The sequence below is a fragment of the Drosophila bipectinata genome, chromosome 3L (genome assembly GCF_030179905.1).
Source record: "Drosophila bipectinata strain 14024-0381.07 chromosome 3L, DbipHiC1v2, whole genome shotgun sequence".
In the NCBI taxonomy this organism is placed as follows: domain Eukaryota; kingdom Metazoa; phylum Arthropoda; class Insecta; order Diptera; family Drosophilidae; genus Drosophila; species Drosophila bipectinata.
The window spans coordinates 10,530,948-10,544,334 of NC_091738.1; the positions used below are offsets into that span (position 1 = coordinate 10,530,948).

Consider the following 13,387-nt stretch of genomic DNA (forward strand, 5'->3'; position numbering starts at 1 on the left):
TTCACTTCCATCCGACGTTACACCACTCCTCCCACTTCACTCCACTTCCACCGATCTCACTCGGAATCCATACATACAGATATATACGAACGAATACGAATACTTGGCTTAGTCCAATATAGACTCTGTTTATTTTTTTCGGGCCCAAGATTCAAGCGCGTCTGGTTGGCTTAAACGCGAGTTGCAGACTGAATGAAGTTGGCCATCCGATGGCTCGACTAGCTGGTTGGAGTGGCTTTTCACATGGTCTTCCAGCGAACTTGTTTGGGGAACTCTCTATCGCCGTATTTTGATAAATATTAATTCTAGCCATTAATGGGGAGCTTCTGCCAATGGCTCAAGACTCTTGTCGAATACAAGATTGTGTTTGACAAGTCTATTTCCTAAGTGGAGCTCAGTGAGAATTTTTACAAAATAGTGATACTACTTTAAGAGTTTTCTGAAGAAAAGCTAATAGGGTTTTTAGTAAATAGATTTTTTAGGAAATAATATCCTTAGTAAAGAATATTTAAATGGAGCATCTTAATAACTATTTGAAAGTATAATAGCTATATTATCTCCAATCTAGGTCACATATTTTTTTTGTAGTGCATTACAAAGCAAGTTTGCAACTTTTTATTTGGTCGCTCTGCTTTACAAGCGTTTTTAAATTGAAAATGTCGCTTAATCTCTAATTGGCCACATTTGTTGATAGCGTAAAAGAGGCCGTGCCGGCCGTCAAGTGCATAAAGCAAGCGCCGCAGCGATTTTCCCAAACCAGCAAACCAGTTCCGCCAAACAACATGTCCACAATAGCCGGCAAAGGCAAAGTCGCTGCCAAGGCTACCACCACACATCTGGTCTCCATTTCCATTAGGAGCAACACGAATTTAGTTAGTGCTCCTGTTTACCGCCCAAAGGCAATTTTCGGACCTGGCCCACAACAACCCGTTCGTTGAACCACCTCCGAAGAAAGTAAGTGCGGCTGGGTTGCGGCTGTTGATGCGGCTGCGGCTATGGCTGGGGTGGGGTTTTTGGAAAAATTGCATAATGATTGATACCCCGAGGCAGGTTGATGTATCGCCATTATAATAGCGTTCCAATTTAGAGCTTCAGGTAATGGGCGTTTCCATAAATGTGAGATCGTTTTTTTTCGTTGATATCTAGAACGGAAGATAGTCGGCTTACTGTTTAAAGAAATATTAGGAAATTAGAGAAATATGTTAGGAAATGGATTTGGGTAATCGAAAAATTGGTTAAATTTTAAACTAAATTTAAATTAAATAATGTTTAAATGAAGTTAATAATACAAATAGGGCTCAGGTATTATAAGAAGTATAGGCTGGAGAACTCAAAACATAAACATAAGGCCTAAAAAATATTAAATACTAAAGATTTTTTATTTTTAAAGCTTCAAACAAATATTTCTTTAAAAATATTCAAATCTTTTACATATTTTTAAGAGTTCTTTAAAAAATGTGTTCTTTTAAAAATTACAAATTATTTGTTGCATAATTTTAGGGTTGTACTTACAGTTTGAGAGCCATGTGAGGTGAGATATTAGATGTCAGCTTTATAAGGTAATGATTTATCAATTAAAATTTTAAACTATATTATATTAATAAAATAAAAACTCAACAAGTCTATATTGTTTTGCATTATATATATATTTCTTTTGTATACATATACAGTATATATATTCGTCTGCTTGTATACAACTTTAAGGGGTTTACATCTTAGAACTGGGCTTTTAAGGGGTATACTTGAAAATGTAGCTGCTGGTGTGCTTTATTATTCAATTGCTGACTCTGGAAACTAAAAAAAAATTGAGATAACTAAAGTTAAGATACACGAAGGTGTCTAAAGTACTTTGGCCTCACTCTATTTGTGCTTTGCCATGGTTTTGGAATTTAAAAAATAAAATATATTTAAATTATTGGTTGAAAGGTTTTACAAAAAGAGCCAACCAATCTATGGTTACAAATTTGAGGCTTATCCGTGTGGTTTATTGGTTGTGCATTTGTTTAAGCTATCTTTGTTTTAAAGTGTAAAGAATGTGTGTGTTCCTATCTGGAAAAAAGATTGCTGATTGCTTGAAGCGTGTGTCTAGGGGAGAGTTCTGAACCAAAATTAACTATTTACATGTCTAAGATCTTGCACATTTCGTAGGAACGGAGAAATTATAATAATCTAAGAGTAATGTGGTTTTTATAGCTAGGGTTTCTATTGCGAGCTTATTGAATTTGTTTTTAAGATTCTCTTTGAAGAAGAGCAAATTTTTACTTGAGATTTGTTTTGTTTTTATTTTGAATAACCGCACAAAAAATATATATTATATTGTTTAATGAATTCATCATTTAGAAGCACAAAACCGCCTAGCAACCTTACTCGATGTAGATGTCCTCGATGGGATAAGCGGTTTCAATGAATTTCTGATAGAAACGTTGGAAAGCACGACTGCAATAATGATTAATAAATAATAATTACATTCTTTATTCAATTTAAGGCTAAGATCCTTGAAGACTTACCCAACTGCCTCGGCCACAGGTCTAGTCGACTCTGAGCCCTTGAATACATGACAGGCGAACCTCTGCACTGTCGGGTGTTTGGTTATGAAGCCAATGAAGCGATGATCTCGAGGGTGGAATGCACAGAAGGATACGTTCTTCAGAGAGTAGAAGTAATCGATACAAGGTTTCTTTTCCTTTTTGTTTTGCTGAAAAGAAAAAGGATATATAAGCTTGGGGCTTGTAAAGATCCTGCTTAGAAATTACATTCGGTCCTGATCGATCCACCATGCGGAGTCCCTGGTCGGATACCTCCAGGATGCAGGTCTGTCCCGATGGAGAATTTCCGTACTCTCCCACGATCTTGCGCACCGCCTGGCACACCACGCCAGTCCCCTTGTGCGCCAAGGTCTCCACGGAACCGAGGTAGCCCAGTAGGTAGCGCTCCTTCTTCACCAGCTGCACCGTCGGATCGAACTCGTTGTAGTCCAGATCAACGGCGTAGGCCGAGGGGAAGATGCCCTGCCGCCCGGTGCGTAGGTTCACCCCCTCGCACCACAGGTCCTCGGCCTCCTTCTGCACGTAGATGGCGTCACCGATCTCAAGCTCGATCTCGTCATGGTGCCGGGGCACGAACTTGTGCAGGCCGCGGTGTGTAGCCTCCAGCATCTCCAGCTGTCCAAAGGGCACGCCCCCGAACGGAGGCGGAAAGGGGGACTGGGAGACGGGCGATGTGATCTGGGGCGACATGCTCTTGAAATCGTTCGGCGAATGGGCCGTGCTGTGTCCGCTGTCCACATCCCCGAGACTCTGCAGTCGCTCCGAATCCGGACTGGAGTCCTCGTCCATCAAGTAGCCACATTTGAGGGACAAGAACGAGCGCTGCTGACTGTTTCGTCCAGTTCCCGGAACAATACCTCCACCGTTACGGAACTCATCTGCCAGAGAGCCAAAGGTGGGGCCACCTAGAAGATGCAAAATGGAAGCTGCAAAGAGTCATGAGTGGGTTAGACCGAAACTACAAAGGATAAAAAAAGTATAAAACATTTTCTTCAAAAATTTCATGCAGGATAATCTAATTAGGATTCTAACAAAGCTTTCTATTTCTACATCCACTTACATTTTTTGTTTTTTGGTATTTCTGGTAACTTGCGACGCCGCCGTGTGGCAGCTGCATTTGGAGTCAACAAATCCGTGCTGGCCCCAATCGTCACTGGAGCCGAATTACAACCACCACCGCCCAAGCCACTAGTGTCCATGCTGTTGAGACCCATGAAGCCACCAATTGCATCCTGGTGGTTTAGTGGATGGTGTCGGTGTGAGTTGAAGGAGTCATTGGTATCCAGGGAGCCGTCAGACGACAGAGTGACCTTCAGACCATCGCCCAGCTCGTCATCCTCTACTTGATGCATCTTGGCATCCCTGCCGGCCAGGCCGATGCCGTCCTCCTGATCGGAGCCATCGCCGTCGCTCTTCGAGGAGTGTGAGTCCTCCAGGTCATCGTTGGGAATCAGACTGGAAAAGGATATATTTTTTGAGTCAAATTCGAGTTGAGTTCGACTCGTATGATTTCTTTGCAAGGCTGTGCGTAAATGTCAACGGGGTGCTCTCGGGGACACGTGCAGCTTTTCAACTTCGTCACACTTCAATGCACTTCACTTTCAATAGCACATCCATCCTGCACATCCTTTTTACCTTTCTAATGTATTTAAATGTGTGAACTTTGAACTTACGAGTAAAATGCATGTGGATTGTTTTTCTTATTGGCCACTCCAGCTCCAAATGTGGCAATCGTATGGGGCTCAAAAATGGGTCTACGAAACTCCTCGAATTCACTGTCAGCCATCCCGGGACCTGACCAGCTGCCACGCCCCCACTTACAGGATAGCTGGTTGTCCTTTTTCGGAGTTTTTATTCCTTTCATTTATTAAATTATTGAACTTTTGCCAGCACACATAGAATCGAGTCAGTTTTTTTCACTTCACATGCGAAAATCAATAATTTCCTTGACGTAGCTGGCGTACTTGAGACCCCGTCTGAATTCCAGATGTAAGTGGTGGCACAAAACTGACATCGAGCCAGGGAAATTTTGAGACTTTCAGCTGTCAGGCTGTAAGCTCTCTCTGCCCCATGTCTCTTGGCTCTCCAACTTGTTTTTGTTTACCGTTAACAGGGTAGAGGGTGTGGGGCCAGCGGCATCACAATTCCAAGCTGCTCTCCTGGGGGTTGACAGGAAAGGCGCCTGCGCAGTGACTCACTTCCGCTCCTGCTGGCCGCAAGGGGTGGATTCCAAATTGCAATGCTGTTGCGCTTTGCTCACAAAAATACAGGGCCGGTTCAGGGGAAAAGAGATTTATTCTTGGATGAACCTTATCTTACTTATTGAACCTCAAACTAACTACTGATGTCATTGACACAATAGATAGATAAATAGATGCTTGCAAATAATCGATAAGAAACCCTTTGTAGGAATTACTCAGTATATTCATAACCCGATTAAGAAATTAAATATGTGCTAAGCTCTTATCAAGTCACAGTTGATTCATTTTCCCGCTATAAAAACCCCGAGAAATCAGTATTCAATAAATTGTTCTAGCAAGACAGTCCACCCGTGTGCATCGCAATGAAGGCAGTCTTACTAGTTTGTGTACTGGCTCTCGTGGCACCTGTTATCCTCGCTCGCACCATGGACCGTTGCTCCTTGGCTCGGGAGATGTCCGCCCGAGGCATCCCGCGCGGTGAACTGGCCAGATGGGCATGCATCGCTGAGCACGAGAGCTCCTACCGCACCGGAGTGGTGGGACCTGCGAACTCGGACGGATCCAATGACTACGGAATCTTCCAAATCAATGATCTCTACTGGTGCCAGCCACCCAGCGGGAAATTCTCCCACAACGGTTGCCACATAAACTGCAACGACTTGCTAACCGATGATATTACCAACTCCGTGCGATGTGCTCAGACGGTCTTGGGCGCCCAGGGATGGTCAGCCTGGTCCACTTGGCATTTCTGCAGTGGTAATCTGCCACCAATCGACGATTGTTTCGGGCCGGTTCAGGGGCTTCTTTTAGGGGATTTATTCTTGGGTGAACCTTATCTTACTTATTGAACCGCAAACTAACTACTGATGTCATTGACACCATAGATAGATAAATAGATGCTTGCAAATAATTGATAAGAAACCCTTTGTAATAATTACTCAGTATATTCATAACCCTATTAAGAAATTAAATATGTGCTAAGCTCTTATCAAGTGGGCAATGCCCCATAAAAATACTCACAGTTGATTCATCTTCCCGCTATAAAAACCCCGAGAAATCAGTCTTCAATAAATTGTTTTACGAAGACAGTCCAGCCGTGTCTATCGCAATGAAGGCAGTCTTACTACTTTGTGTCCTGGCTCTCGTGGCCCCTGTTATCCTGGCTCGCACCATGGACCGTTGTTCCTTGGCTCGGGAGATGTCCGCCCGAGGTATCCCGCGCGGCGAACTGGCCAGATGGGCATGCATCGCCGAGCACGAGAGCTCCTACCGCACAGGAGTGGTGGGACCTGCGAACTCGGACGGATCCAATGACTACGGAATCTTCCAAATCAATGATCTCTACTGGTGCCAGCCACCCAGCGGGAAATTCTCCCACAACGGTTGCCACATAAACTGCAACGACTTGCTAACCGATGATATTACCAACTCCGTGCGATGTGCTCAGACGGTCTTGGGCGCCCAGGGATGGTCAGCCTGGTCCACTTGGCATTTCTGCAGTGGTAATCTGCCACCAATCGACGATTGTTTCGGGCCGGTTCAAGGGCTTCTTTTAGGGGATTTATTCTTGGGTGAACCTTATCTTTCTTATTGAACCGCAAACTAACTACTGATGTCATTGACACAATAGATAGATAAATAGATGCTTGCAAATAATTGATAAGAAACCCTTTGTAATAATTACTCAGTATATTCATAACCCTATTGGCAATGCCCCATAAAAATACTCACAGTTGATTCATCTTCCCGCTATAAAAACCCCGAGAAATCAGTCTTCAATAAATTGTTTTACGAAGACAGTCCAGCCGTGTCTATCGCAATGAAGGCAGTCTTACTACTTTGTTTCCTGGCTCTCTCAAATTTTTCTGATGGACCTTGCGAAAGCGATATCTTGGCCAATATCCATCCGATTCTTGAGCGGAATACCTTTAACGATTTGTGGATAGATTTTCTTTAAATCTGCATCAAAACCCTGAAACAAAATTTGGGATGCAATTTTTCCAAATTTTTCTGATGGACCCCCTTCAAAAATGGGCAAAATCAAGAAATGTCAAAAAGTGGACCTTACGAAAGCTATATCTTGGCCAATATCAATCCGATTCTTGAGCGTAATACCTTTAACGATTTGTGGATAGATTTTCTTTAAATCTGCATTAAAACCCTGAAACAAAATTTGGGATCCCTTTTTTCCAAATTTTTCTGATGGACTCCCTTAAAAAATGGACAAAATCCAGGAATGTGAAAAAGTGGACCTTGCGAAGGTTATATCTTGGCCAATATCCATCCGATTCCTAAACGGAATGCCTTTAACGATTTGTGGATAGATTTTCTTTAAATCTGCATCCAAACCCTAAAACAAAAGTTGGGATCCCATTTTTCCAAATTTTTCTGATGGACCCCCTTCAAAAATGGGAAAAATCAAGAAATGTCAAAAAGTGGACCTTGCGAAGGTTATATCTTGGCCAATATCCATCCGATTCCTAAACGGAATGCCTTTAACGATTTGTGGATAGATTTTCTTTAAATCTGCATCAAAACCCTGAAACAAAATTTGGGATTCCATTTTTCCAAATTTTTCTGATGGACCCCCTTCAAAAATGGGCAAAATCCAGGAATGTGAAAAAGTGGACCTCGCGAAGGTTATATCTTGGCCAATATCCATCCGATCCTTGAGCGTAATACCTTTAAAGATTTGTGGATAGATTTTCTTTAAATCTGCATCAAAACCCTGAAACAAAATTTTGGATCCCATTTTTCCAAATTTTTCTGATGGACCCCCTTTAAAAATGGGCAAAATCCAGGAATGTGAAAAAGTGGACCTTGCGAAGGTTATATCTTGGCCAATATCCATCCGATTCCTAAACGAAATGCCTTTAACGATTTGTGGATAGATTTTCTTTAAATCTGCATCAAAACCCTGAAAAAAAATTTGGGATCCCATTTTTCCAAATTTTTCTGATGGACCCCCTTCAAAAATGGGAAAAATCAAGAAATGTCAAAAAGTGGACCTTGCGAAGGTTATATCTTGGCCAATATCCATCCGATTCCTAAACGGAATGCCTTTAACGATTTGTGGATAGATTTTCTTTAAATCTGCATCAAAACCCTGAAACAAAATTTGGGATTCCATTTTTCCAAATTTTTCTGATGGACCCCCTTTAAAAATGGGCAAAATCCAGGAATGTGAAAAAGTGGACCTTGCGAAGGCTATATCTTGGCCAATATCTATCCGATTCCTAAACGGAATGCCTTTAACGATTTGTGGATAGATTTTCTTTAAATCTGCATCCAAACCCTAAAACAAAAGTTGGGATCCCATTTTTCCAAATTTTTCTGATGGACCCCTTTCAAAAATGGGCAAAATCAAAAAATGTGAAAAAGTGGACCTATGCATCAAAACCCTGAAACCCCGGAATCATCCGATTCTATAGAGATTCTTTATTAATTTGCATTTAGGAACTTAATGATTTTCATATTTTCTAGTAAACTTTCTGGGGGATCCCCTTAAGGCAACAATTTATTTCAATTTTTTTTTTTAATTTTTCATAAGAACTTTTTTGTAAAATCCTGGGTGTATGGCGTGGTATTGGAGTGGGTTGTCATCAATTTAAGAATATGAAGAGTATGTTGTTCCTCATTTGCAAATACAAATGCACATAGTCACCCTATCTGAGGCACCATTGGCAATCTTTTCATTTAAACTGATTCACACTTTCTCCTCCCCCCCGTTGCGAATTTGTTGCCTTAACTTAATTACTCGAAAATCAAGTGAATCAACAACTGCCATTCATCGTGACCTCGGCTCTTTTTCGTTCCGCCTCCGTCTGGAAGCATTCATTTCTTCCTCGGAGCTGGTGGCGAAATCCCAGTATCCTTCGAGGCACTCGCCATAAATCCATCAGGCGGAACTGGGCAGGCTCTTGGCCAAATAGAAAGTATCTCCCTAGGCGGCCTGTCTACCGGCTCGTTTGACGGTCAATCAGTTAGCCAGCACCATTAAGTTTATCGCCACAGCTGATGAGTTGAGTGGCGGAGGGGATTGGATGCGAAAAGGATGTGCCAGGACACCGTGCCCACGCATGTGTTTAGTGAGTCCCCATACCCACTGGATTTTTCGCATATTTTAATAGTCAAGTAGCAGTAGCGACTCTGGTTTCCTACTCACGGGCTTACTTCTTTCTATCTTTGTATCTCCCCCGACGCTATTTGCTTTTCTCGAAGCGCAAACAAAAGCCAAAAGAAATTGCCATTTATCTACTATTGACTCTGTGGCTGCTGGAGCATCAAGTGGTTTTCCTTTAATGGCGGTTCGAGCTTCCCAACTACCTATTCATTTGACCAAGTCAGGCCGAGTCTTTTTCTTATCGATTTTTCTTCTAGTTTCTCTGGAGTTACAAAAGGGGTTCACTAGGTTTCGCTTACGGTACACTAGTTACGGTGATGCCCGCATAAATTAAACGCCAGAATTTGAAAGTCAAGCACAGAAGTCAGTCTGTCTGTCCACCCGAACCCCCATCCTCATATATCCCTTATTTATTTGTGCCCCATTCAAGTTGTTGCTGCTGATTAGAAAGTGAATCAATCCCGGACAACAATGAATATCTATGCTCTACTTGTCTTATCATCGGCAGGATGGGTTATGGAACCAAAGGACCTCTTGGTAAGGGGACAATGACGTCATGCATTAACGTTTTCGCCTGACTCCAGCATGATTTGGCCAATCAGAGTGGAAGGTGGGGCCTGTGAATCGAAAGACTCACTTGTAGCTTTTATATCCTTGAACGAATTTATCTCGCCACGCACACTTAATAAATACAATTGAATATGTATCTCTGTGTGAGTGGTGCGGGCTGGCTATAAAAGGGGCTGTCGCCTCGGCAGGATCTTGCAGTTGGCGCTGAGTTGCGCATACGACGCGTGTGCCCGCGAAGAAAGGACCTCCGAGTGCAGTGACAGTGCAGTGCCGTGATGAGTGCTTCGGGAAAAAGTCTGCTGGGCCTCTGGCTCTATCGCAGTGGCGAGCAGGAGTGGTCCGTCAAGCAGGGCAGTCCCTTGCATCAGCTCAAAAAGGATACAGCTCCGGGATCGTCGGCCCCTGTCCCCCACTCAAATCTATCCAGGCACTCATCCGCTCCACTGGAGCCACCGCGTCTGTCCATCGGACCCAGCGCCGGCCAGGATCCGCCCAGACAGCACTCGCCTGGTGAACGCATCTCCATCATCTTCACCCTGCGCAACCAGGTGGGGAATCTGGCCCGTGCCCTGCAGGTCTTTCAGGAGCTGGGCATCAATGTGCTCCACCTGGAGCTATCGCCGCTGGAGATGGCCACCAATCAGGCGGACGTCCTGGTTGATGTGGAGTGTGATCCTCGACGGCTTGACCAGGTAGTGAAGATGCTCAATCGGGAGGTGGCCTCCGTGAACTATACTTCGGTTAACACGCAAGGATTGGCCAGGGCTCCATCCCTCTCGGCCTGTTCTAGTTTTGGTGAGTTTTGGGCTAAAATAGAAGGATTTAGATCCTAAAGAGGCTTTTCCCCTTAAGATTTTGGCGACATGGTTTGGTTTCCGCGTAAGATTTCCGATTTGGATAAGGCACAGAATGTTTTGATGTACGGCTCCGAGTTGGATGCAGACCATCCGGGATTCAAGGATCCCGTGTATAGAAAACGCCGTGAACAGTTCTCGGCCATAGCCAACAACTTTAAGCAGTGAGTATGACATAAGGATATCCCCAAGGAACCCAATTACATAACCCCTAAACCCCCTTCATAGCGGCAATCCCATACCCAGAGTTCAGTACACACCCGAGGAGGTAAAAACTTGGTAAGTTTACTTATTGAATTATATGCAGATTGTTGGAATATCGATTGACATGTGTGGCTTGAAACTTTGTGTTAAAAATAAAGGGGCACCGTGTTCTTGGAGCTTCATCGGCTTTATGTGATGCATGCTGTGCCGGAGTACATGGAAAACTGGCCAGAGCTGGAGAAGTACTGCGGGTATCGCGAAGATAATGTTCCCCAGTTGCAGGACGTCAGTGTCTATCTGAAGCGGAAGACCGGTTTTCAGCTGCGACCTGTTGCAGGATACCTTTCGCCAAGGGACTTTCTATCAGGACTGGCCTTTAGGGTTTTCCATTGCACTCAGTATATACGACACTCCTCGGATCCTTTCTACACCCCTGAACCGTAAGTACAAATAGGAGTTCAGCTTCGATTTTCAAAAAATCTGTTGCATAATTTTTTTTAGGGACTGCTGTCATGAGCTCTTGGGCCACATGCCCTTGCTGGCCAATTCGAGTTTTGCTCAGTTTTCCCAGGAAATAGGTTTGGCCTCTTTGGGAGCCAGTGATGCGGACATTGAAAAGCTGGCCACGGTAATTAAATACATATTATGGTAGTTTTTTAGGTTATTTAACCTTTAACCTTTCCACTCTTAGCTCTATTTTTTCACTGTGGAGTTTGGGTTGTGCAAACAGGCAGACAGCAGTTTCAAGGTTTACGGAGCAGGACTTTTGAGTTCCGTGGCTGAGTTACAACATGCCATTACGACGAATGAGAAGATTAAGAAATTCGATCCGGAGGTGACTTGCCAGGAGGAGTGCATTATTACATCGTACCAAAACGCCTACTACTACACGGATTCCTTTGAGGAGGCCAAGGAGCAAATGAGGTGGGCTTAGGATTTTAAATAAAAAAAACATATAGAAAAGACTATTTCAGGGCCTTTGCTGAGAGTATCCAGCGTCCGTTTGGAGTACGTTACAATCCCTATACCATGAGTGTGGAAGTCCTGTCGAATGCCCAGAAAATCACCGCCGTAGTTAGCGAACTCAAAGGCGATCTCAGCATTGTGTGCTCGGCTCTTCGGAAAATTTCCGCAACTGATGAAAACTTGGATGTGGACAGTATTGCTAACATGTTGCATAATAGCCTCAATGTCCGGGGAGGAGCTGCCGGAGGCGGAGGCAGTCCCTGCAGTCCGGACAACTCGGATAACTCGACGGCGGATGGAGACTAGAATTGGAAATAAATAAAAATCAAAACTTGGGACCAAAAAGCAGTATAATTCGCCAAGTTTGGCTTGAGAAATGATATTTTTTTAAATTTTGAAATTAAAGTTTAAAGAGTAGTGGCTTGGTTTATAAATTTTAAAAGATTAGTCAGCCTCTTGGTGAATTATACTGACAACACTTTGCAAACCACACACATTCTTGTCTATGTCTAGATGTTTATTCAAATCTTACAACTATGTTACAACTAAACTAACAATAAATTTGCAACCTCTCGGTGTAGCTGCCCTTAAGCTATACTATTCTCTTTGGTATATATGTATGTATATGGTATCTACTTGTAGATCATATCACAGTCGCTGTTGATGAGCAATTTCTTGGTCATGTAGCTGGTGAGGCACTCCACGAAAAAGTTCGGGATGGTCCAGATGGTGAAGCTGAGGGCCAGGGCTCTCCACTGCTGGAGGATGAGCCGCAGATCGGAGAGCCAGCCCAGACGGCGACCCATACGCTTGGTCACCTGACTGGTCACTCCCCGGACTACGCCACCGGCTATGCCCGAAACACTGACCCTCCTGCGCCTGGTGGGCTTTGGGGATCCGTCCTCCTGTCCAGAACCAAAGCCCGAACTGGAGCGGGAGTGGGTGCGTGATCGGGAGCCGGGGCTGTAGCCTCCGGATCCGCCCAGGGATCGCTGGTCGAAGCCCGGCTTGAGGTCGACGCGTGGCGCTATCTGGATGCGATCGACTGTGTCACAAATCTCGGCATTGCTGATGAGAATGCCCGCCACGATATACATCATTTTGAAAACCCTGACGGAAATGTAATTCAATTAATATTTTAATAGTTAATATTTAGAACTAAACACGCACCTCACTGTATGTGATATCATCTTGGCAGTATTGGGTTCTTATATGTATATTTTGAATTGGATTTTTGTAGATTTTGTTTGCATATATATATGTATTTTTTATTGCCTGGAATAGGTTCTGGCTTATCAGTCACGACGAATTTTATTTGATTCCAATTGACGCTGGTGCTGATGCTGGCTGACGCTGGCTGATCTGCTGATGTGTGTATATTTTTGTCCAGCCGGTTTCTATGCTCGGCACGTGGGTATTTTTGTACCCAATAATTCCCGGTACTAGTCACGATCCACGACTGCTCTGTTCCGATGCTTGAAACCAACTGAACTGAACCGGACGATCGTTCCCAGCGAACGCAACTGATAAGTCCTCCTGGATAAGCCTGCATGTCCGATTCTAATGCTCATCGGACATTTTCCATATATAGTATATATTTTTTATGTGTCTGCAGTTGGTTTTGGCTCTCCTATAGGAGAGTGAGTATATTGATAAGACCTGACATTCGGCTTATCGATCAATTTTATGGATCACTTTGCTGCTGGCGGCGTCAAAATAACTCTGAATCGCTTGGAAACTACGTAATGATCGGTGCTCGAGGTGGAACTTCGGACTCTGGTTAGGATGAGTAGGCGGCGGCGGCTTCGGTCTGGGTGATTACCCAGAAAGTAGGGGTCTGGGTTCGGTTCCATGAACAGGGTCCGTGCCCAGCCGATCGTTTAGATAGTCTTATCAGGTCAGGGTAGTATATCAGGTCCACCT

At 43.8% G+C, this 13,387-nt stretch overlaps 5 protein-coding genes across 6 annotated transcripts; 3 read left to right on the plus strand and 2 right to left on the minus strand.

Annotated features, from left to right (window-relative positions):
- Positions 1-1,625: 1,625 nt before the first annotated feature.
- On the minus strand, positions 1,626-4,549 carry Aplip1 (JNK-interacting protein Aplip1). Of its 2 annotated transcripts, none has more exons than XM_017248584.3 (5): positions 4,220-4,549; positions 3,607-4,001; positions 2,754-3,451; positions 2,508-2,695; positions 1,626-2,436 (listed from the first exon to the last, which is right to left on the minus strand). In XM_017248584.3, the coding sequence occupies exons 1-5, from the start codon at positions 4,408-4,410 to the stop codon at positions 2,364-2,366; spliced, it is 1,545 nt and encodes a 514-aa protein (XP_017104073.2). In that variant the 5' UTR covers positions 4,411-4,549; the 3' UTR covers positions 1,626-2,363. The 2 variants fall into 2 exon arrangements, with proteins under 2 accessions (XP_017104073.2, XP_017104072.2); XM_017248583.3 differs by having other exon boundaries at positions 2,754-3,472; positions 4,220-4,548.
- Positions 4,550-5,062: 513 nt separating this feature from the next.
- On the plus strand, positions 5,063-5,762 carry LOC108130201 (lysozyme X-like). The gene has a single exon (XM_017248560.3). It carries the CDS (start codon positions 5,110-5,112, stop codon positions 5,593-5,595), a length of 486 nt encoding a protein of 161 aa, XP_017104049.2. The 5' UTR covers positions 5,063-5,109; the 3' UTR covers positions 5,596-5,762.
- Positions 5,763-5,855: 93 nt separating this feature from the next.
- LOC108130202 (lysozyme X-like) lies at positions 5,856-6,473 on the plus strand. The gene has a single exon (XM_043214019.2). It carries the CDS (start codon positions 5,856-5,858, stop codon positions 6,339-6,341), a length of 486 nt encoding a protein of 161 aa, XP_043069954.1. The 3' UTR covers positions 6,342-6,473.
- A 3,176-nt stretch (positions 6,474-9,649) lies between these two features.
- On the plus strand, positions 9,650-12,055 carry Trhn (tryptophan hydroxylase). The gene is made up of 7 exons (XM_017248574.3): positions 9,650-10,235; positions 10,293-10,458; positions 10,523-10,573; positions 10,657-10,938; positions 11,000-11,126; positions 11,190-11,422; positions 11,473-12,055. Exons 1-7 carry the CDS (start codon positions 9,716-9,718, stop codon positions 11,768-11,770), a joined length of 1,677 nt encoding a protein of 558 aa, XP_017104063.2. The 5' UTR covers positions 9,650-9,715; the 3' UTR covers positions 11,771-12,055.
- On the minus strand, positions 11,961-12,968 carry LOC108130210 (uncharacterized). Its single transcript, XM_017248575.3, has 2 exons — positions 12,635-12,968; positions 11,961-12,574 (listed from the first exon to the last, which is right to left on the minus strand). Exons 1-2 carry the CDS (start codon positions 12,652-12,654, stop codon positions 12,097-12,099), a joined length of 498 nt encoding a protein of 165 aa, XP_017104064.2. The 5' UTR covers positions 12,655-12,968; the 3' UTR covers positions 11,961-12,096.
- Positions 12,969-13,387: the final 419 nt, after the last annotated feature.